Genomic DNA, 24,377 nt, shown 5'->3' on the forward strand with positions numbered 1-24,377 from the left:
CTGGCCCCAAAGTGCTCCCCCACTGACACCTCAGTCACCTGCCCTGCCTTATTTCCCAAGAGTACGTCAAGTTTTGTACCTTCTCTAGTAGGTACATCCACATACTGAATCAGAAAATTGTCTTGTACACACTTAAGAAATTCCTCTCCATCTAAACCTTTAACACTATGGCAATCCCAGTCAATGTTTGGAAAGTTAAAATCCACTACCATAACCACCCTATTATTCTTACAGATAACTGAGATCTCCTTACAAGTTTGTTTCTCAATTTCCCTCGGACTATTGGGGGATCTATAATACAATCCCAATAAGGTGATCATCCCTTTCTTATTACTCAGTTCCACCCAAATAACTTCCCTGGAAGTATTTCCAGGAATATCCTCCCTAAGTACAGCTGTAATGCTATCTCTTATCAAATATGCCACTCCCCCTCCTCTTTTGCCTCCCTTTCTATCCTTCCTGTAACATTTGTATCCTGGAAAATTAAGGTGCCAGTCCTGCCCATCACTGAGCCATGTTTCCGTAATTGCTATGATATCCCAGTTCCATGTTCCAAACCATGCCCTGAGTTAATCTGTCTTCCCTGTTAGGCCCCTTGCATTGAAATAACTGCAGTTTAATTTATTAATCCTACCTTGTCTCTGCCTGCACTGACAGTTTGACTCACTTCTGTTCTCAGCTGTACCCGTCTCAGATCGATCTCTTTCTTCACTATCTCCCTGGGTCCCACCCCTCCCCACCTTGCTAGTTTAAATCCTCCCAGCAGTTCTAGCAAATTTCCCTACCAGTATAGTAGTCCCCTTCCAATTTAGGTGCAATCCGTCCTTCTTGTACAGGTCACTTCTACCCCAAAAGTGATTCCTTTGATCCAAAAATGTGAAACCTTCTCCCATACACTAGCTCCTCAGCCATGCATTCATCTGATCTATCTTCCTATTCCTGCCCTCACTAGCATGTAGCACTGGGAGTAATCCAGATATTACTACCCTTGAGGACCTCCTTTTTAAATTTCTGCCTAACTCTCTGTAATCTCCCTTCAGAGTCTCAACCTTTTCTTTTCCAATGTCGTTGGTTCCAATTTAGACAATGACATCCTGCTGGCCCCTCTCCCCCGTGAGAACATTCTGCACCCTCTCTGAGACATCCTTGATCCTGGCACCAGGGAAACAACACACCATTCTGCTTTTTCTCTGCTGGCCACAGAAACATCTGTCTGTACCTCTGACTACAGAACCCCCTAACACAATTGATCTCTTGGAAGCCGACATACCCCCCGTTGCATTAGATCCAGTCTCAATACCAGAAACTTGGCATACCCCCCGTTGCATTAGATCCAGTCTCAATACCAGAAACTTGGCTGTGCGTGCCAAGTTCCCCTGAGAATCCATCACCCCCTACATTTTCCAAAACAGCATACCTGTTTGAAATGGGTATAGCCACAAAAGACTCCTGCTCTAGCTGCCTACCTCTCTTACCCTTCCTGGAGTTAACCCATCTATGTGACTGTATCTGAGACTTTCCCCCCTTCCTATAACCGCCATCCATCACAAATTATTGCTGTTGCAAATTCATCATCACTCCTATCTGTCTCTCCAACTGATCCACTCGATCTGATAAGATTCACAGCCAACGGCATTTATGGCAGATATAATCCGCAGTAACCCTTAAACTCTCTTTAAACTCCCACATCTGACAAGCAGTACATATCACTATAAAGGCCATTTTTGCTCCTTCACAATCTACAGACCCAGAAAATAACACCATCTTATTCCTCTACAAAACACTGCACCAGGTTAAATTAATAGCTATGGCTAATATTTTAAGTTTAATCAAGAGACCTATCTCCAAAAACATAAAATCAAGAAAGAATCCACTATACTCACTACTGCAGCCTTTCTCTTGGACAGACTTAAAACAACAATTAACTTATCTGATTCTGTGATGTGAATTTCGCCCAACAGTTCCTCCAAGATTAGTTGAGAATTTCACTGTTGGTTAATTTTCCCAGATGCACCCCGATGTCCAGCGATACACGAATTCAAACAGAAAGGCGGTAACTGTGCAGGTTTTCTTTCTCTCTCTCTCTCTCCTGCACTGTCCTCACCATGTGCTTCCTTTGTCTGCTCTTCTCCCTTTTAAACTGCTGTTGTCTTGACTTTTTTTTCCTAAGTTCCAAAACAGTGCAACAGTATATAAAAACAGTAATTGCTGCTCCTGGAATTCGAGGAAATCACCTCCAACACCTAAAATATCTCCAAAACAGGAGCAGCTCTTATAGCCAGAAATTTTTCCCGTCCTCCATCTTGGATTACCCAGAATGCAGTCTCGATACCATACACTTGGTTGTTCATGCTACATTCCCTGAGAGTCCATCACCCCCTACATTTTCCAAACAGCACACTTATTTGAAATAGGGATAGCCAAAGAAGACTCCTGCACTACCTGCCTACCTCTATAGTAACTTTTCTGGAGTTAGCCCATCTACCTGACTGTATCTGTGGCTTTTCTTCATTCCTATACCTGCCACCTATCGCATCCCCTTAGTTCATATAAATTCCTCATTGCCTCTAACTGCCCTTCCAACCGATCCATGTGATATGATAGGATTCACAACCAAAGAAACTTCCTGCAGACATATTCATCAGTAACATGGAAACTCCCCCTATACTCCCATATCTAACAGGAAGAGTACAGCACTCTGGTAAAGACTATCTACACTCCTTCACAATCTACAGACCCAGAAAATAGCATCATCTTATTGCTCTAAAAGAAAGTGCTCCAGGCTAAGTTAGTACTCGTGGTTTATATTTTTAAAATCTAACTAAAACATATAATCAAGAAAGAACCTACTCTACTCACTACTGTAGACTTACAGCAGGGTTACATGTTAAAAGCTATGCATTTATCTGTTCCTCTGCTGTGAGCTCTCCCACACACGTTCCTCCAAGGTGAATTTCGCAGAAGTAGGCCATTCAGCCCATCCACAGGCTGTACCGTGGAAGTAATTGATGGAAGTAATTTGCACTGGCTGGCTGACAGCCCTGGCAAAGTGGCAGGGAGATTCAAGACTACAAATTAATGCTCCATGGAGCCCTATCACCTTTCCCCTCACATATTCCAGTAACCTATTGGTGTCCAGTGAACTAGATAATCACACATTTTAGAAACTATATAACAAAGAGCGTTACAAATGAATAATCTTGTTTTTATTGAAGGCTGAGATGAAACAATGTTACAGAATGGGAAGACGTAAACTTTACATGACAGAATCTCAAGTCTTTGTCAAGCAAGTTTCAAACATTTTGTTTTATGTGCAGCCAAAAAAGCAGTATTTATGTTTGTCATGAATTTGTTTGGTGATTGTCCTGTTAAAATTTAGTTGAAATATAATGGAATTTAAAAGCAGCTACAGGCAGACCAATTAATCATGCCTCATCAAGTCCTGATCCATACAGTTGTTGTAGAACAAACTTGCTTCATAATTTTAGCATAAAACCCACAGATGCTGGGGATGTTGAGTATTTCCAAACTTGCCTCTTATAATTTCAAATTTCCACCATCTTCAGGATCTTGCTGGGAAAGAAAACTTATTTGGTACATCATGGTGGGAACATGAGATTACCTCAAAGACATAGAGATCAATGGATCCAAAGTGATATAAGATGACATAAGAATTGTGATTTTTTTTCTCATTATTTAACTTTGTTTCATTGACTATTCAGATGTCTTTAAATTGTCTAAGCTTTCCTTTACATCTTAGTTGTTTCTGATAATAAGATCTCAAACGACTTGGAAATGGGAGAGATGCTGTTTTAAACTCCATTTGTTTAGCATACAAAATCTAACGTAATGTGATACATTTCCAAGTTAGGATGGCGAGTGGCTTGGAGGGGAACTTGCACGTGATTGTGTTCCCACATATCTGCTACCCTTATCCTTCTAGATGGCAGCAGTTTTGAATTTGGAAGGTGCTGCCTAAGGATTTTTAGTGAATTGCTGCAGTGCATCTTTGTAGACAGTAGAAGCAGTGTGTAAAGAGTATCAGTGGGAGCAGGACTGGTTGTTTTGGATGTGGTGACAATCAAGTGGGCTGCTTTGGCCTGGATGGTGTCAAGCTTTTTGAGTATTGGTTAAGCTGCCCCTACGCATGCAAGCACAGAATATTCCATCACATTTCTGGTTAGTGTAGATGATGCCCAGGCTTTGGGGAGTCAAGAGGTGAAGTATTCATTGCAGAAACCTGCTCTTGTAGCCATTGTGTTTATGTGGCAAATCCAGTTGAATTTCTGGTCAGGATTAACACCAAGAATGTTGATAGTGGGGAATTCAGTGATGGTAACACCATTGAATGTTAAGGGGCCATAGTTAGATTATCTCTTATTGGGGTGGGTCATTGCCTGCAATAGGTGTGGCACAAATGTTACTTCCAATTTATCATCCCAAGCCTGGATATTTTCCACATCTTGTTGCATTTGAACATGGACTGCTTCAATATCTGAGGAATCACGAATGGTGCTGAACATTGCACAATCAGCATTGAACATCTTCACTTCTGACCTTACGATAGAGGGAAGGTCACTGACGAAGCAGTTGGGCCTAGAACACTACCCTGAGGAATTTCTGCAGTGATGCCCTGGGGTTGAGATGTTGGACCTCCAACAACCATAAATCATCTTCCTCTAAAGATGTGTCTGCCTACCACACATGGATTGCAGCAACTCAGGAAGGCAGCATGCCACCACTTTCTCAAGGTCAGCTATGATCAGGCAATGCCCACATCCCACAAGTGAATTAGAAAAACAAAACGGAAACTGACGGTTGTAGTGCAATAGTATGTTCGTTGAAATTAACATACTCAGCAGACACTTGTGATCTAAGTAGGACACTCTAGGCTGACTGACTGTGCAGATCGATTGTTCCCATTCCTGATGCCCTGATGTTTCTTGATAATATTTTTTCAACCACTTTTAGTTATTTGGTAAATAATAATTCCCTTGACATGAGACTGCCCTCTTAAAAAGGAACACTGCTATTTTTAAACTTGACTTTCATGTCAGAGACAATTTTGTAAAAAAGAATATTCAAATAAATTTACAGCTGGATAATTTCAATGGAACTGAATATAATGCTGAAATATCCTTAAGAATGGCAACACTTGATTATGAACATCATTATGTACCAGTAAAGAAATACACTAGCAGTCAGTCCACATAAACAGTTTCACTGAGTCATAGCAAGGTAGTGATCTAACCATTCAGTTCAATTAAAATTGAGTTGTTACCTAAGTGGGACCCACTGTGAGCACCTTATGATTGCAGAATGGAATCTGGTGCAAGTTAAAGGATGGCAGCCAAAGATCTGATGACCTCAGGTTTATGGAGGGTAGGATCTGGGCAGCCAGGAGTGCATCAGAAGAGGCAGGTTTGGAGGTAACAGACAGAACAAACTTTTTTCCAGTAACTTTTTCCTTTTACAATATCAAGTAGTTATAATGAACAGTCTTTTTTTTTGGCATCACAGTTCATCATTCTCCAATATTAATTATTTTCATTGCCATGATGGAAGAATAGCCATTTTCATCAAAGAAAATTGGAGAAAAGTATTTACTTTCATTTCAACAAAGTATCAGATTATCCAAGGATGTATTACAAATGGAGGGTTTGGTTTCCTGGCTGACAGTATAAATCTATGAAGAACTATGTTCATGTCTGAAATTTACTGCCAGCCATCCACTATTTCTACATAATGTTTTAAGAGGAAAGAAGTGTCAAAAGACAAACGGCGCTTATTTTTTTTAAATGGCTCATTTATTTACTGACTCATAAATATGCATGTCATCAATTCACACACATACTTTCTGAATCCATTTTTTACCAAAACAAATAATTGCAGGCATTTATAATCAATCATGTGGATTTGGATTTACCAAATTAGAACTTTTTAAATAGCGACTACAAAAGTAAACATTTGATAGGTAATGGTAATAATTTTTTCTGTCGATAAAGTATGTATCATTGGTGGTGCTCCATGAGAAATCACTGGAAATTACCTTCTCTTAAGATTTTGTAAGTTATCTCAAAAGCAAAGTGCTAACAAATTAATTCAGGTAGAGAATTTTGTGAAAACATAGCAGAGGGGATCTTTACACTGAAGGCTAATGAAAACCAATCTCAATGTACCTCTGTGCAGACAGCTGCTTCCAGATAATGAGAATATGTTCATGAATAATTGTGGTCACACATACATCTTGTACTACCATTTCATTGCAACTGTCAATCTCTTAACTTGTATCAGCAGTATGATATCACATTACTAAAACTTAAATATTCAGCACAGGAGAAATCTGGGGCATGCGTTTATAAGAAAATGCAATGCTCCACTTGAATAGTTAAAATTTCAAACAGAGCAGCAAGATTGAGGAGTCAGGATCAACTGATTATTTAAATTTATTGTAGGTAGTTTTGAAATGTGCCCCAATACTCCAAGGTACCTTCAAGCCAGTTTTACTGCCGATGTGAGGTTTAACTCCTAACTTGAAAGTTACTGGCTCACCACAATTAAAGTACATTGCTAACCTTTGAAATAAAATTGTAAGACCTGATGTTAAATGGGAAAAAAAGGACTAATTTATAGTAGGAATATGATACTTTCCATCAAAAGGAAGAATTAAATGAAATTGTTGATATTTGAATGCATTCATTACCCAGATTTCTCAACTTTAAAATCTGCAAAGTCTCACATGGAGTCCGATAAAATACATCTCTCATTTTTGTATGCCAATACACTTTCACCTTCACTACCATTATCCTTTGAACTAAATTCAAAACCAAACCATACTTTTGTGTACAAAACAGGAGCTTATTATTTCATGGTATTGAAACTCAATCAAGAATACGGCAAATTAAAGCATTTGATTGATTTTTCTTTAGAGTTTGATGGCAGCACAGAAGGGAATCCAAGTGGGTTCCGAGTTTCTCTGCTTCAATGCAGCTCATGAATTCTTTATTGGAAATGTAGCAGTTTTACAAGGCTGCTCTTGTTTGTGTTTGAATGAAGTCCCAATTTTAGAATGACTTCCACATTGTACAATGCGAAACTGATTTGTTGTTTATCATTTATTAATTATGCAAAGTAACTTATACCTGATAACTGTCACACATCAAAAGTAAGTTTAGTCTCAATGTGCCCTTGCAAGACAAAACTGAGCATCTACCGTTTAGTAAAACAAATATTTTCCCGCAAAAGCCTACTGTGACAGTTCATGGTAAGTTTGAGATAAACCAGCTTTCTACATGTTGGAGCCTGTTGAGTGGAATAGATTGGAACAAAGGAGCGATTTTGAAACTGAAGTGATTTAACAAAATAATGATTCGATTTGGGTGTACATACTTCTGTAAGTAAGACTTAAAGAATACGAGATATATTTTAACCAAGATTAAAGTTGAAATACAGAAGTGTAATGTTACAATCAGTTACATAGCTTCAAACGTTTGCTTATGGCGCTAAGAAGTCTAGAGAGGTATGCACATATGCAGGAAGGCTGTCGCTTCATTTCCTGAAGCGTTTTAATAAATGTGTACTTGATTTCCATGTAGCTGGAAGAATTGAGTGTTGGAGTAATGAACTAGCAGACAATTACCGTTCCAGATTTGGTAATGGCAGGGCGATGTTATCTGAATGAAGCCTATCAGTTGAAATGTCTGTAATTGCGCTGTCAAACAGCTGAAGAGCACTCCCCTTTCAGCTTATGGCCACTTCAAAATGAAATTCTTTCTTCGGCTTGGTTCTGCCCGATATGCAAGCGTCAAAGAGAAGGCAAGCAGATCGCCGCCTCGGGCCAATCGCCTTTCTAAGAGATAGTCCAGGTACAGCCATTGTTGGGAAGAAGGGAGAACTGATTTCCTTTGCGGTCAGTTTGGAAGCTCCGAACAAAAAGGCACGGCCACTGGGAGACGGTGAGTTTGAGTGAGAGGTTTTCTTGTGTTGGAACTATCACAGGAGGCTGAGATCTGGGGAGGCGTTGCTAACTCGGCAGCAGTGTGGCAGACTGGGTGTTCCTGCTGCTCTCATTCAGTGAAGCGGCACCTTCTGGATGCTTTCTGATTGTTTTGGACAAGATGATGGATATAATTGGATCAATATGGAGCCGGGGCACCAAGGAAATGGGGGCAAGTTTCAAGGATACCATTACATGAGAATCAAAGCGCTTCTATAAAATACAACGGAATTTTCCCTCAATCATTCCTTTTCTGAATCTAGTGAGAATAATTTCGCTCCTTTTCAAAAAAAAAACAAAATTCTGGACAGAAACATAAGGAAACAAAATGGATATATGCAACAGTAGCAGTTCTGCGGAATGACTTCAATCACGGGTTTGAATCCAAATGTAACATTTACTATCCAGCCATCAGAAGGATTGTCTTTACAGATATTCCAGAGGGGTTCAACTCCAAATAGAAATGATTCGTCTATTAACTAAATATTTATAATTCACAGATAAAACGCACAGGCAAACGCTGAAGATAAAAATCAGGATGAATTCGAAATAGGAGCAGGCGCCTTGCCTTCCTCATATGGAGTTTTGGTGTAAACTCAGTCTCAGCCTGCGAGCGTGTACCTGACCAAACCAACTCGGCATTTACATCGTCTCCTGCCTCCATTTTTGTTCAACAAAGGCTAACATTTGAATTCCTCTTAAACACAACAGTAGCATGTATAATAACTTCAAATGCGAATATTACATTTTTTTAAAAGAAAATGTCGACGCGTAATTCCGATGCCACGTGACAAAAGCAGTGTAAAGGAATAAACTTGACATACAATTCGATACTGTTTGTAGTCATTTAAAAAAAAGGACAAAGTCACTTGTGTGGAGCGACCCAAGGCAGACCAGACCACTTAAGGGCTGGAATACATTCCTAAATATTTCAGACATGAAAGTCGCTTTCCCCCCCGCCCCCCCTCCCCCACCATGGTATACAGTTTAGGAGATATGATGTGGAACGAAAACAAATGTTTCCTGAGGGAATGCAATCATCAGATCCTTTTTAAAGATTTATCCAAGTTGGCCACAGTTGAAAACTAACAGGGCCGTGAGTAAATTGCGGAGCACGGCTGAGTTTTGCCTGAGGGCCTGATCCGCTTTCTCCACCTGCACACTCCAGGGAGCACAGGCTGAGGCAACTCTTGCAGCTTTCCTCTGGAGTTTGCAAGCCAGCTAGACCCTTTTTGGGCCTAAGCAGTCTGCATTTCAACATCTCCAAAAAATTAAGGCTGCATGCAGCCTTGATTAACATCTGCTAACCCTCCCGCTACCTTCCTCCCATTCGTTTGACAATGATTTGCTGGAAGGCAAACCCTTTTTTTTATTTGGAGGGGGATGGGCTGGGGAAGAGGAGGGCACAGATGAAAGGAGAAACACTGTAATACAGTAACCCCTGGTGACAACTATATTCTCACTAAAAAGAGATTTCAGCAAATTAAAGTTTAATCACGAGAGAAATTTGACAAGTGTTAGTTTAAGGTACACTGTTAATTGGAATCTGACTTCTGGTTTGGCGCAAGGAGCTGTTTGATCTGCGTCAAGGTGTTCCTGCCACAGGGTCTGAAATGCCAGGGACATGAAAGACAAAACAGGTCTGAAAACAGTAAAGGAGATCCAGCCTTTTTACTGCATCTTTTGCAAGACCACCCTGTCCTTCCCAGCTATTCACTGTCCAATAATTACCCAGCGAACCAAAGAGACCCATATACAGCCATTAGCATAAGGACCGGGTTTGTTGACATTTTTCATGTATGCTAGTCTCCGTTCACACCTTTTTTAAAAAAATAACAATCAGCTTCCCAATAAAGGCACGACAATACTTAAAGCGTTTCCTCTGAGAGAACTCAGTTTTAGATAGGTAATTCTGCAAACACTTCCACACTGTGAACTGAACTGCAAAAAGGTGAAAAATAATAAATAGTACACTTCATGAACATTTATGAACATTTTTTCTATATTCCAATTTAAACATATACATTCTAATATACAGTTAACAAAGACGTTGTACAGAAATTTATTTTACGTTTAAAATATGACTCATTTTTATTTTCCTTTTATATGTAGTTATAAATATATTTTGTCAAAATATATGATCATATGGTCAACATTTGCACATAAGTCATAAATAATGTAATGGTGAACGCTGTTATGAATAGTGTCCAGACAATTTTTTTAAAAAAATGATCAATTCTTATTATTTCTCAGCGGCACCCACATCCCTCTACAACCATTTCCTGATAGTTTTTCAGAACAACTTTATCGTATTCGTCCAAGTAGAGCATTGAGATGGGACTGAGTTCCGTCGGGACACAGCAAGCTTTAGGGATGTTGGCATTGACAGAATTGACCAGGGTCTGCACGATGGCGTGGTTGGTAGAGTTTAGATGGTCCGCCAGTGGGAACGGGCAGTCCCCGTGACAGTAAAAAGCTTGGTAACCAGGGGGTGCCACTATCCAGTCGTTCCAGCCCACATCGCTGAAATCCACATAGAGAGAGTGCCTCCTGCAGTGCGATTTGTTTTTCTTACGCCTCTGGCCCTTGCTGCTCCGTTTCACCCTCCGGGTTAGAGCGTGTCCCTTGCCATCGTGGCTGAACGTTACAAGCAAGGGCCTGAGCTGCGACCAGTCGCCATGCCTCTGCTGCAGTGACCGGCGCATCCGGACGTGTTGACTCTTTGACCCGTTCAAGTGGGTGACCTCCACGGCCAGCCCGTGGTTGGGCTGCTTTTGCATGGTCCATCTGAGTACCGCCGGACTCACATCGAAGCTCTCCCACCGTGTCCTGTTCTGGTGGACCAGCCTGGTGTCTAAGAGCCTGGTGATCAGCTCGCCCTTCTCGCTCGGGGCTCTCATGATCTCGTACACGTTGATACGGTGGAGTCCGTCGGCCCGGTCCCACACGCTGTCGATTCGCTCCCGGAAAAGCCGCAGCTCTGCGGAAGACAGCACCTCGTTCTCAGGCACCACGCTGATATTAAACACGAAGCGGAGCTGCGAGTCTTCTCTCTGCCCTGGCATCAGCTCCAAGTGTTCTGTTACGCAACAGAAAGGAAAGACAACCCTTAAAAATCTCGATTCGCCCACGGAAAATTAAAATGGCTCGGGACCAAAATAAGATACCCGTAATTTAATCAAAATATACAGCCTGAGAGCAGACCGACTAAGAGACTTTTACAAAACATGCGCTCGACCTAAACAACAAAAGCTGCTGGGGAGAGGGAAATTAATGCTACCGACTGTCTCCCTGCTAAACACTAACTGCGAATGACGGCTGTCTTCAGAAAACATTCCTGTTACCTGCCAGAAATCCCCTTTCCAACAACCCCCACCCCCCCCCCCCCCCCCCAATAATTACCGGGCCATGAATTCTAACCGGTGTCGCCTAAAACTCCATATAGATACTGCAGCCATCAATTGATGTCAAATAAGCTTTTAATTTAAACATTATAATATACATAATCCACGTTTTAAAATTACATACATGGTGTCCTAAAAAAAACACAGGAACAAACAGTGGCTCCCGTCGCTCTAACAGAAACTCAACGCAAGGCGATAAATTGCTTATGCATACAGCTTAATCTCCCGCCACGGTCTGTTAGTATTGATCCAGCTATCATTACTGCCTCTAATCAATACAATCAGCTTCATGTTTCTGGGACAGTGATTGCAAGTCCAGTACCTTCATGGTGAAAGCTCCTCACGGTGTTGGCCCGGCTTGTGGATCTCTCAGGATATTCGAAACTAATGTCGTGAGTGACCTCGTCCCCGGACTGCAGCCTGTACAGATCCAGCATGTACTGGGGGACGACAGCGGACTTACTGGGCTGTGGGCGCCGTTGCAGTCCGAACATGTTGAGTAAAGTGGCCTCAAATTCCCGTAGCAGTTCATGGTTTTGCGGAGAGCGACGTCCACCCGCCTGGCTTTGCTCAGCAAACTTTTTCCTCCCTTCCTCTGGTATCAGACTAGCATTACCTCCCAGTAAGACCTGGCATAATAAAATTACCATCAGCATTCGGTTACCAGGAATCATGGTGTCTCTGTGGAGCAAAACAAGCAACAACAAAAAAAACCGAATGAGAATTACGAGTAATCTTCAATCAACGCCCCAGAGAGAGAACGCACGACACAGAGAAAGAGAGTGAGAGAAGAGGTATAATTACTTGGTCTCAACTCGGTTACAGTTAAATAGCCCATAATCAGGCAGATAGCACCATCCTGTTACTCTTTTGTGTTTTCACTATCTTAGTAATTATCTTAGACTGGTTTCTTTGGAGGCAACACGTTCAAAATGTTGCACTGGGCATTTCACCAAACGCCTCATGATTTTTGAGAAATGGAGAGAAAAAGGCACATAATTCGTGCGAAGAGTTTTTTTTTTAATTTAAAATGTGTTCACATTTCTAGATTGACTGCTTTTGATTGCTATGGGTCTGTCGATGCAACATTTCCTTAATTGTTTTCGTGATAAGCAAGGTACAAGTGCACCCCCTCAACCGAAACGAATTCTCACCCAACAAGAGAGCTGTAATAGTGTAGGGAAGGACCGCAAGTACATGTTTAAGAGAGGAATCAAATAAATGGATAAAAACACATAGATATCGCTACAGTATGAAACCGGGAAGTATGAATCCTTATTTATTAGAATAGTATAAAATAGGTCTACTCACTGACAGAAAACAAGGCAGATGAAAACAGTCCATGATTCTTGACAGCCGATCTTGGACAAGTTCTTGAAAAGCTCAGGGACTCTGGAGCTTGGCTGCTCGGCTACGTATTATCGAATCCCTCCTGGAACAGTATTTGAATATAATGAGCAGGCTCTCCGTTTCCTCTCGGCGACGTCAGACAGCCCCTCCCCAGCTGCCAATCAAGCCACAATCCCCGCCTCCCCGGCTGGCGCTCCGCCCCACACCGCCGGCCCCGCCCCCTAAAGTGAGCACACCGCCGGCCACGCCCACTACTGTCCGCGCCCCGCCGGTCACGCCCCAAACGGCGAGGCCGTCGTCAGCCCCGCCCTCTGTATTTATGCGCACCACGCCCCATCTGTCAATCAACTGCCAGCCCCACCCCCCCCGCAGCTCGACACGGCGGCGACGTCCCCCTCAGGGGCCGCCCTACCGCCCCGCCCCCATCAAAACCCTCCCAGCCGACCCTGACCCCTTCAGGCTGCACCCCGCCGGCGCAACCGCATCTGCTAATCAACATCAAGCCCCACCCCCTAAATGTTTAGCCACCTACGTCCCGCCTGTCCCTGTGTTGGCCAAGGGCGGGCACTGCGATACACAGTGCTGTCAATCAACACACCCACCCCGCCCAAGACACCGCCCACCCATCTCCCCGCCTACTGTCCAATCCAAATCACCAGCCGCGCCCCAACCACCAATCAAAGGCATGACCTGCCCACTACTGAAGCCAAGCGGCTCACCCGCTCTCTATGGGGAGCCCCGATTGCTGGCCATGCACCGTAACCTGACTGGCCTTCACAGACACGAACCCTCATGGCCCTGCCTCCTCCAAAGTCAGGGTTATCCCCCAACCTCAATGTCAGTCACTTTATAGACTGGCTCCTTCACTGTCCATCACCCCGCAGACCCGCTCCTTCACTGTCCATCACCCCGCAGACCCGCTCCTTCACTGTCCATCACCCCCGCAGACCCGCTGTCAATCATCCCATAGTTAAAAATCACACAACACCAGGTCAGAGTCCAACAGGTTTATTTGGGAGCACGAGCTTTCGGAGCGCTGCTCTTTCATCAGGTAGCTGTGGGAGTGGATCATACAACACAGAATTTATAACTAGGGCCATCCCCCGACCTCAATGTCAGTCAGTATATACACCCGCTTCTTCACTGTCAATCACCTTATAGACCCGCTCCTTCTCTGTCACTCACCCTATAGACCCGCTCCATCACTGTCAATCATCCTATAGACCCGCTCCAACACTGTCAATAACCCTAATGACCCGCTCCTTCTCTGTCACGCACCCTATAGACCCGCTCCTTCTCTGTCAATCACCCTATAGACCCGCTCCATCACTGTCAATCATCCTACAGACCCGCTCCTCCACTGTCAATCACCTTATAGACCCGCTCCTTCTCTGTCACTCACCCTATAGACCCGCTCCATCACTGTCAATCACCCTACAGACCCGCTCCTTTTCTGTCGTTCACCCTACAGACCCGCTCCTCGCTGTCAATCATCCTCCAGACCTGCTACTCCACTGTCAATCACCATAGAGGTCTGCTCCTTCACTGTCAATCACCATAGAGATCTGCTCCTTCACTGTCAATCAACCCATAGACCCACATCTTCACAGTCAATCACCCTATAGGCCCGCTCCATCACTGTCAATAACTCTATAGACCCACTTCTCCACTGTCAATCAACTTACATACTCTCACTGTCAATCATCCTAGAGGCCCGCGCTAACACTGTCAATGATCCTATAGACCCACTCTTCCACTGTCAATCATCCTGACCTCTTCCTTCGATGTCAATCACCCTATAGATCTCCTTATTCAGTGGCAATCACCAAATTGATGGTATAGTGGAAGGTTAGCTAAGACTACAAAGAGATATCGATCAATTGGGTCAATTGCTGATGAGTGGCAGATGGGAGCTAATTTCGGAAAAATGCAAGGTATTGGTAAAACAAATCAGGATGAGACTTATACAATTAATGGGAAGGCCCTGGGGAGTGTGGTAAAACAGAAAGGCCTAGGGGTTCGGGGACATAATTCTTTGAAATGTGTGTCACAGGTAGACAGGATAGTGAAGAAGATGTTTAGTATGCTTGCAATCATTACACAGACCTTTGAGTCTAGGAGTTGGGATGTCATGTTGAGGTTATATAGGCCATCGATGAGACCTCTTCTGGAGTACTCTGTACAGTTCTGGTCATCCTGCTATAGGAAGGATATTATTAGGTTTGTGTGCGTTCAGAAAGGATTTACTAGGATGGAGGTTTTGAATTATAAAAACAGGGTGGATAGGTTGGGACATTTTTCACTGGAGCATAGGTTGAGGGTACCTTGTATAGGTATATAAAATGATGAGGGCATAGATAAGATGAATAGCAAGGGTCTTTTCACTTAAGGTGGGGGAGTTCAAACCTAGGGAGTATGTTTTTAAAGTGAGAGGGGAAAGTTTTTTTCATAAGTGTTTTAGGGTCAACTTTTTACAGAGTGGTTCAGGTGTGGAATGAACTACCAGACGAAGTAGTGGATGCAGGTGCAACATTTAAAGACATTTGTATAAGTACATGAATAGGAAAGGTTTGAAGGGATATAGGCTAAATGCAGACAAGTTTAGTTTGGGAACATGGTCAGTGTGGACGATAGGGGAGTCCAAAACTAGAGGGCATAGATTTAAGCTGAGAGTGGAAAGTTATAAAAGGGACCTAAGGGCCAACGTTTTTCATGCAGAGGGTGGTGTGTGTATGGTATGAGCTGCCAGAGGAAGTGGTGGTGGCTGGTACATTTATAACATTTAAAATGTATCTGGACGGGATACATGAATAGGACAGGTCAAATGCTGGCAAATAGAACTAGATTAATTTAGGATAGCTGGTTGGTATGGCTGAGTTGGACTGAAGGGTCTGTTTCCATGCTGTATGTTTCTATGATTCTATGAATCCATGACCTGTTAGACCCGCTACTTCACTGTCAGTCATTCTATAGGTCTACTCTTTCGGTGTCAATCACCATATAGCCTGGTTCATTCCTGATGAAGGGCTTTTGCCCAAAATGTTTATTTTTCTGATCATGGGATGCTGCCAGACTTGCTGTGCTTTTCCAGCACCACTCTAATCTTGAACCTGTTCCTTCAGTGTCAATCACCCTATAAACCTGCTCTTTCAATGTCAATCACCCTACAGACCTCCTCCTTCATTGTCAAACAATCTACAGAGCCACACTTTCACTGTCAATCACCCCACAGACCCACTCCTTCACTGTCAATCACCCTATAGGCCCGCTCCTTCTGTGTCAGTTACCCCATAGGCCTCCTCTTCAGTGTCAGTCACTCTATAGGCCCACTCCTTCACTCTCAAAACTCTATACGCTCACCGTTGCATGCCAATTACCCTAAAGGCCCACCGTTGCACTGTCAATCACCATACTGGCCACACCTCCATCACAGTCGTCACCCAGCTCCTTCTTCATCGTCAGTCACCTCGGGCCACGCCTGACTGCCAATCATCCGGAGCCCCGACAGAGCTCACGGCCCACCTGTCAATCACCGGACAAGACAACACCCTCCCAACCCGCCCCCAGAACAAGCGACGTCCCAGTGCATGGGCGCCAATCAGAGCGCTAGGCTAGGAGGCTGATCACCTGTCAATCATTGCGGGGTTCGGAACCTCAGGCTGCAGTCGCCGCTGCTGAAACACCATGAGCATTGCGGCCAATGTGAAGAGAGCCTGGAGACACATGGCCCTGCGGTGCTGCAGCCGGGCGTGCGATTTTCACATTTCGCCAGAATGAACTCACGGGAATGCTATAATAAAAACAGAAAATGCTGGAAACACTCACCTGAAAGTAGCATCGTTACAGAAACACTGCCCATTACATAGGGCAACATTCAGTGAAAGTTTATGTGCATTTTCACTCGCTATAACCAAAGGCTAATCGATGCTACAGAATTTATATCAATACGGTTGCATTTTTATCAATTGTAACACCCATGAAATGGGCAACACCGTTTTTTAATGACTGTGTTTCACAAACTGCACCGAAATATTTTGTTTATTTCATGTAGTGCCTCTCGCTGACAAGTTCGTGTACAAATTCTGTCGACTACCTCCCATATGGAAACGGTTGTAAGTTATTTAATGACATATTTAAAGTAGGAACTCTGGTATCATAGGGACAAGATCCCATAATAATGCATAGCATTAAATCGCACATTTTCACAGGTTCACAGCAAAACACAGAAGCTCTTAAGTAAGTATTAAACGACCCCATCACCCATTTTCACTAAAAGCGTTATCAAAGTGCTCCTAAAATGCATTCACCATGCAATGCAAATTACACAAACATTTCACAAATAGATCACGCAACGTCGGGTATTTTTATCTTCCAGTTGGACTATGAAAATGATTCATTGGTTTACCAAGGTTTACAGTAAAAAACAGGCATCTGACCTCACAGAAAAATACAATCGATCCGAAATGCATGCATTATATACTCGTTAGCCTTCAATCACTCGATAGACTGATCTAATCAAAATCTAAGCAACGCTTTTAATATGTCGCCGCATTAAAACACGTAAGTTGGGAGTGTTTAAATCAAGATTTTAATACAAGTTGTCTATCTCCAAAACTATTAATTCAATATTAGCATCTGCAGGATCACTTAACTCGGTTCTGGCAATGAACTTTCAAGAAATGAAACCAGCTAAATATTTATATACAGGAAAATCAGTCAATTAATGCTCAAATCACCGCCAGTTTCAATAAATACATCCTGAGGAAATGTTCGTTATAAAGTGAGTTCTGAAACTCCAAGCTGACATTGTGGCCCTCGCGTTTTGTTAAGTGGAGCACGTGTGATTACACTAATAAGAAGCCAATGTGTAGGTAAAATAATTATTGCCAATTTATATCGACTAATTCTCCCGTTTTCACGATACAACCATCTCAGTTTTGCCACATGTATCAACAATAGTTAAAGATGACTCACCCTGCAAGTCGCGTACTCATATACTCCACAATAATTGCATCTGCTCGACTATCTGTAGGTAGAGAATTTTTGAACCAATCAAAATTCAATTTATCTGAAACGGACTGGATTAAGGCGCCAGGGATAGACGCGCTCGAACAAACCCTCATATTCGATCCATTTTAAGAAACCAAACTGGAACTATCAGTTAATCCCACTAATAAAGTGGCCGCCCAGTTTCTGCAATTTGTTGGAAAGTACGTACGTCATTGTGGTATTTTAGCGGAGTTCATAAAGCCTCACTTATGCGATCTCTATAATATTCCACTTCCTTCCTGCAGAAGTGGGTAATAGCTGTATATCCAAGGCGATACAGCGTGTGAATACCGTATACTGTACACATAACAAGTAGCACATTCCTCTATCACAAGTTTTCTTTAAACTAGCCCCACGGCGTTTATATTAACTTTGCTGTGAACAGCATATTAACTCGTCGCTTAGGAAGGATTGCATTTTATTCAGAAACCCGCATATCTGTGATCGAGTTCTTCCGGAGCGACAGAAATTCCTGTGAGCAAGAGAAAACAGATTTGAAGATAAAGAAAACGCAGAAATTGCAATTACAAAGTCAGTTCGTTGTGTTGGGTGGGGTATACAACCACAGTATGACGAAGATATGTAAAAGTCGGTTTTGGTCGGTACCAGCAAGTAGCGAATAACTACACGTGGAAAAAAGGCTTGAGATCAGACGAAAGTCAACGCTTTTAAGTGCCCTGAATAATAGCACGCGGTAAAGGTTACAGTGGAAGGATTGCACCTACTAATATGCAGAATATACACATTAGTTTAGTTTAAATTGTGATTAAAAATAACTAGAAAGCAGAAACAAATAGGTGTCAATTTTCCACCAACATCTTCACTCTTAAATCTTGGTCACGTTCAGTCATTCATAAGGGAGACGGTGTTGAGTCAGTCCTCCCCACCAAAAAAAGAGAAATGAGTGTAAGGGTTGGAGGGGAAACCAAGACTAGAAGATAAAGTAGCATTTTGAGGAGCACAATAGTTGTGCTACACCTTATTGCTTAGTAAATGGACTGCACATTTGTCGGGTCACAATCTAAAGCAGTGGTGGCTAATGTTCTGTAAACTATTTTATGTCATTATTCAAACGCTGGGAATAAATGCAATTTTTGACACAACGTCCAAAATAACGATACCTTTACACTGCAGCCTGGAGAGGGTTCATTAGAGAGCAGCTGGTTGGAAACCAGAACCTAGACCTCCAAGAGAGTAATATTTTCTCAAATTATTTGGACACTTAGAAATGAGTTTGTTTGGATTGGAGAAAAATGAAATTAATAGCATCTTCTTAAAAATGGCCAGAGGAGTATGTACCAGGAAGCTAATTCGAATTAGGTTGCTAGTAGCAAATTTGAAACAGCAGAATTTGCATGTAAAACTGAAGATTAGAAGTAGATTAGGAAAGCAAATTCAATGCTATAACAATTGTTGCTATGTTGACACTTATTTCAGCAAAATAGTGTAAGTATGGGGTTAGTGGTTGAATTAACACAAGCATTTATCAATAGCTATGATAAAATATTTTCTTCAGATACTGAAATGATGGAATTGAAATCAACTAATCAATGATAAACAATCTCAGTATGGAGTTGGATTTGCCTTATGCTTTGTATGTGAGAACAGTGACAGCATTTACCGAATCTTTCATTAAGAAGTAAGTTCTGTATTATCCAAGTGAGTTGAATATACAATATCATTTTATTCAGTGTAACAACTTATACTTAGATGGTGGCTTTAAAATAGTTGGGCAGGACAATCAATGCTGAGTGAGAAGGCTGTCAGGTAAGGTAACAAAGGGCATGTCGACCAGCTAGGCTTCTAACTCTGAGGAGAAAGTTAAATATTGGAGGGATTTAGTAAGAGAATTTCAGGAGGGTAGAGCCATGAGGGTGAATTAACAGGACAATGGATACACAGAGTTCCAGACTCAGAAGAACAAAAGGATGTTGCAGAAGTAGCACAGAGAAAGACCGTGGATAGATTCTATAAATTATTTATGCCTTGTATTCTCATGGTACAAGCCATTCCTCAGCTATGAGAGTGGGGAAGTAAACTCCTCCTAGTGCTGTCCCACTATTATACTGTCTGAAAGTCCTTCCTCATGAGGCCATCTAGATGCCTCAACACAAGAACAAACTAATTAGGGCAAGAGTTGGATAAGTAGCTCCTTAAACCTGCTCACTCTTCAGTAATATCCTGGGGGACTTTTTACCTCAACTCAACTTTTCCATTTCTGATCTTACATTTTCCTCTTAAATAAATTCAGGCCTTTCCATACAAAGAATAATGGATTATATATTGTATGTATATTTTTCATTTGTACATGTCACAGTCCTTGTCCTACCATTCCAGTAATTCATCAGATTTGTAAACAGTGACATAGAAAAGCTGTATTTGCTGCCTTGGTAAATATAATCATGTCACTGAATACAGCTTCCTCTCCAAACTGATTTTCAACTATAATTCACAATCGAAACTGCAGAGCAGTGCAGTGGTACAGCAAGTTGGTGAGTCAACATATTATACTACCTTTCACCCTTTACATCAACAATTCCTGCACAATGAAATTAAGTTTCTCGCCTTATTTTCAAGGTAAATTGCCAATTGTTGATATCAATTATTCACTAGTAGTGCAAACTCTTAAGGCAACAAATGTTGAAAAACAGGGATTATCCAAATGAAAATGTAGGCTAGCCTATTAGCCAATACTATTAAACACATAGTCTTTCCTTCCACCAAAATATTAACATTAGTAATTGTGAAAGTGCAGCACAAAGTTGACCTATCTCATCAATATGATCTTCAAATGTGCACTAAGTAACATTTCAAATATGCAGTTTCTAAACTTGACAAGAAGTGATTATAGAGACCCATCCAGTATGACGATGTCAGTGTTATAACTGAGACAGTTGCGAAGAAAGTCAAGAGAAGCATCAATGTTATCACTAATAGCAGGCTTTAAGAATAGATGAACATTTAAGTGAATTCAGGAGTGAGGTGAGATTGCTTTTCCCAGAGTAGTAAATGGCAAAGGAGAGGTAATAGATTTGGTTTTGAGACATTGTGAAGGAGCCAGAGAAATGTGCAATAGTCCTAGGTGAAATTTCACAACACATTTAAACATGGGACATAATGAAATGTGAACCAAGAGAGTTTTTCTCAAGTGAAAGGAAAAACTCAACAGCAGCGTGCCAGATTTCAGTCAAGCCCAGAATGTTAGTTTACTCCTCCAGGATAAGGATATGAACAGGGAGTCTTGTTCACAAATGAGCAAATATTTTGCAGGCTGTTGTAAAGTGGAAGCATGTTTAGACATTCAATTGACGAGTGGAGGATAAAGACAAAGGCAGAGTCACTGGGAAGTGAAATAGCTCATATTGTGAATAGGCTACACAAGGGAGGAAGCTTCAGATTATTGCCAGAGGAATTAAATGAGTTCAGGAGGTGTTAGGAGAGAGGAGTGAGATAAATAAATAAAATGATGTGCAGCTTAAAATTTACATAACTATCAACCTCTCATCCAAGATTTGTGGTATGTTAAATAAGTCTGCTTTTCTCTCAATTTCAATTAATTAATATTAAGCAAAATTGCTTATGCAAGCACAAATATATTACAAGGTAAAAAGACATTTAATTTCAATTTCACTCACTTTAGAATTCTGTTTTAGTCTGACTTCCTAGATCATATATTTCAAAGGACAACATCTGAACATTTACAGTTAAACCACCTAAATGAACTTGCACGAATATCAGCTTACGATCAGTGAAGGGGCAAAGATTAGCTGCAGGAAAAGTACTTATAATGAAAACTAGAGGCCATTGAAGACTAAATGTTAGGCTAGTTTAGCCAAATGGTAGTGCCCTTATCTGAAGGAGAAGTTCACAGGCTCAATTCCCAATGCATGAATTTAAACAAATTAACTGAGCAGGCACTTCAGCATAATACTGAAGGAGGGCAGCATTGTCAGAGCTTTTCATCTTTCAGATATTTACCTTTTCAGATGAATACAAAAGTAATGCACTATTTAAACTATAACCAAAGCGTTCACCAGATGTCCTGACCAACATTTATGCCTTAACCAACACCACCACAATAGATGAATTGCTCTTTTTTCATTGTTGTTTTGTATAAATTGACTACTGTGTTTGCCGACATAACTATGAACACGATCAAAGCAATTCATTGGATGTGAAGTACTTTCAGACATCCTGTATATGAGTGGTACTTTATGCATTTTTTTAGAAAATTAACCTATTTTTCTATTCAACCTGTTGGGAGGTGTTTTTACACTTCTCTGGAGCAGGTGTGACCTGAACCAGGGCTTCCTGGTCTAAGGATAGGGACACTATGACTGCGCCACAAGAGGTTGATGCATGTTATGTGGCATCAGAAACATAATTTAGACTTCAGATACAAAATGTGAAAATTGCTACATGTAGATAAGATGGTAAGTGCAAATCAATATCAATGTGTGAAGTGATATATTTTGTTTTAAAATTAGCATTGACTATATCAAGTAGGCTCAGTGTTCTGAAAGAAATGAAGTATTTGGGGAGTAAGCTTACAATTTATTAAAGGTAATAAACAAGGTTAATAAGGAATTAAAACCTAAGAGAATTCTATATTTGATCATGTGGTATGAAATTAAAACACTATGTGGTAATGCAGAGTTATATAAAACATTCGCAAAATTCAGAGGATTGTGTGTAGCATTGCGCTGCACACTATATAAACAACCTTAAAGCTTTAGGGGATGAAACCCAGACTCCCTTAGGGTTATTTCTGGTTTGAATGAATACAACTGCATCATTTACATTAGAGTATCATTGATTATAAGATGGTATTGAAGTGTTTAAAATTGTGAAAGAATTGAACCAGGTCTTGAGAATAGGCTCTTTTCATTTCCTATGGCTGTGGAGTTTGCCATGATTCTTGATGTGCAAATTCTTGATCTTTAAATCTTTACATTCAACTTTGACCATGGAGTTTGAGAATTTAAGTTTTATATTAAGAGGTCTGGAAATAAAGAGCTGGTACCAAAAGTGACCATGAAACTGTCAAATAGTTGTAAAAAAACCAAGCTAATGTCCATTTGGAATGGATTATTGCCTCCCCTATCCAGACTGATTTATGTGACTCTAATCATGCACCAACATGCTTAACTATACTCTTAAGTCAAGTCAAGATCAGCAATTCACACAGTTGTATAAGACAAGTGCAAAGAATCAGATAGTATTTTGAATAGCTAGTCAAACGCCATTTTCTTAGGGCAATAAGTGCTGGCATTGCTGTGACGCGTAGAGACGAGCATCTTTTCTAAAGAAGGTGGAAGGTCTATAGATACAAAAGCCCATGCAATTGGTTTTAAATAGAGCATAAGAGAAACCTTTTCACACATCGAGTTGCGAGGCTATGGAATTCACTTAGTGACTAAAGCAAAAACTATGTCAACATTCAAGATTGAGTTGAATAGATGAATGAACAAAAAGGGTATAAAGGAGATTTTAAAGTATTCTACTATTACAAACACCATAAAAACTGATAACTTTTTTAAAAGAAAGGAATCCCCAGGAAGTCAATAGAAAGGAAACCAATGGATAAGATTTCACTTTTTATAACGTTAATGTAACAAACCAACCATATCAAACATAATTCAAGCAAAAGGTAACTGTTGAAGGATATTTTTAATATAAAGGTAAATCTTGCTTTAAATGATTAGTATTGCAAACAATATTTCTTGGACAATTGTTGTACCAGGTGCAATCATGCAAACTTTCCAACTTGGCCTCCTCTTTGGAAGATCCCATTCCATTTCCCATTGAATTGTTTGGGTCCATGAGACATATCCACTACATACTCCATCTGAGGTGTCTGGACAGATTCAGAGCTGACGTGGTAGTTGTCTGTGATCTCGCTCTCACAAACTCACAATGTTCTGATGGTAATGCAAAGGAGTCCTTAGGGATTCTGTACAATTTGAAATGATTTGGTGAGCTTTGGCAACATAACAACTGAAACAGCAACAAGACATAATCCCTTGCCTTTCCTGTCTTTAGCTTTCTGGTCTTTCTATTGGATAACACACATGAAAATGGTAAAATTGCCATTGTTTTACCAGACTACAGGGCTGCTATCTCATTATGGAAATGACTGGTGCTGGTCTAACCACATCTCAGGCAAGAGGAGGGGTTGAGAAGAAGAGTCCTTCATGGTAACCTCAGTCAATGCAGCATTTGAAATCATGTTGTTAGTAATACTCTGCATTACAAACCAGTTGTTAGTAAATTGAAATACTTGACCCATCAGAAATGTGCTGTTTGCTCTATTCTCAGACACCTGCTTCATTAGTTGGATGTGTTCAAAGAATGCTATTAGAAAACTGTTCCATTTTGAAAGGTACTTGCTTGTTTCCTCTTTACATGAACTCTTACTGTATTCTGAACAGCCGAACAGAAAATACAGACTGACCTAACCCACTGCAATTAACTTTTTATTTGCCCTTTGCTTCTTAGCTGTTTGTCCCTATGGTAACCTCAGATCACATGGGCATTTCTTGGAACAAAACTATGCCATTATCAGTGAACCAATTAAT

The 24,377-nt window shown here is 41.2% G+C and overlaps 1 protein-coding gene across 4 annotated transcripts in view; it reads right to left on the minus strand.

Annotated features, from left to right (window-relative positions):
• Window positions 1–5,785: 5,785 nt before the first annotated feature.
• The window catches only part of bmp4 (bone morphogenetic protein 4), a 38,599-nt gene continuing 20,007 nt past the window's right edge, over window positions 5,786–24,377 (minus strand). Inside the window, exons 1-6 of one of the 4 annotated variants that reach the window (XM_043697677.1) lie at window positions 17,969–18,073; window positions 17,725–17,776; window positions 16,378–16,540; window positions 12,716–12,832; window positions 11,723–12,081; window positions 5,786–11,075 (exon numbers count right to left, since the gene is read on the minus strand). In XM_043697677.1, coding sequence (XP_043553612.1) covers window positions 10,246–11,075; window positions 11,723–12,081; window positions 12,716–12,744 — 1,218 coding nt within the window. In that variant the 5' untranslated portion in view covers window positions 12,745–12,832; window positions 16,378–16,540; window positions 17,725–17,776; window positions 17,969–18,073 and the 3' untranslated portion in view covers window positions 5,786–10,245. Of the gene's footprint in view, window positions 11,076–11,722; window positions 12,082–12,711; window positions 12,833–16,377; window positions 16,541–17,724; window positions 17,889–17,968; window positions 18,074–24,377 lie in introns of those variants that run through there. The other 3 variants (XM_043697678.1, XM_043697676.1, XM_043697679.1) reach the window with 3 other exon arrangements.

The sequence above is a fragment of the Chiloscyllium plagiosum genome, chromosome 10 (genome assembly GCF_004010195.1).
Source record: "Chiloscyllium plagiosum isolate BGI_BamShark_2017 chromosome 10, ASM401019v2, whole genome shotgun sequence".
In the NCBI taxonomy this organism is placed as follows: Eukaryota; Metazoa; Chordata; class Chondrichthyes; order Orectolobiformes; family Hemiscylliidae; genus Chiloscyllium; species Chiloscyllium plagiosum.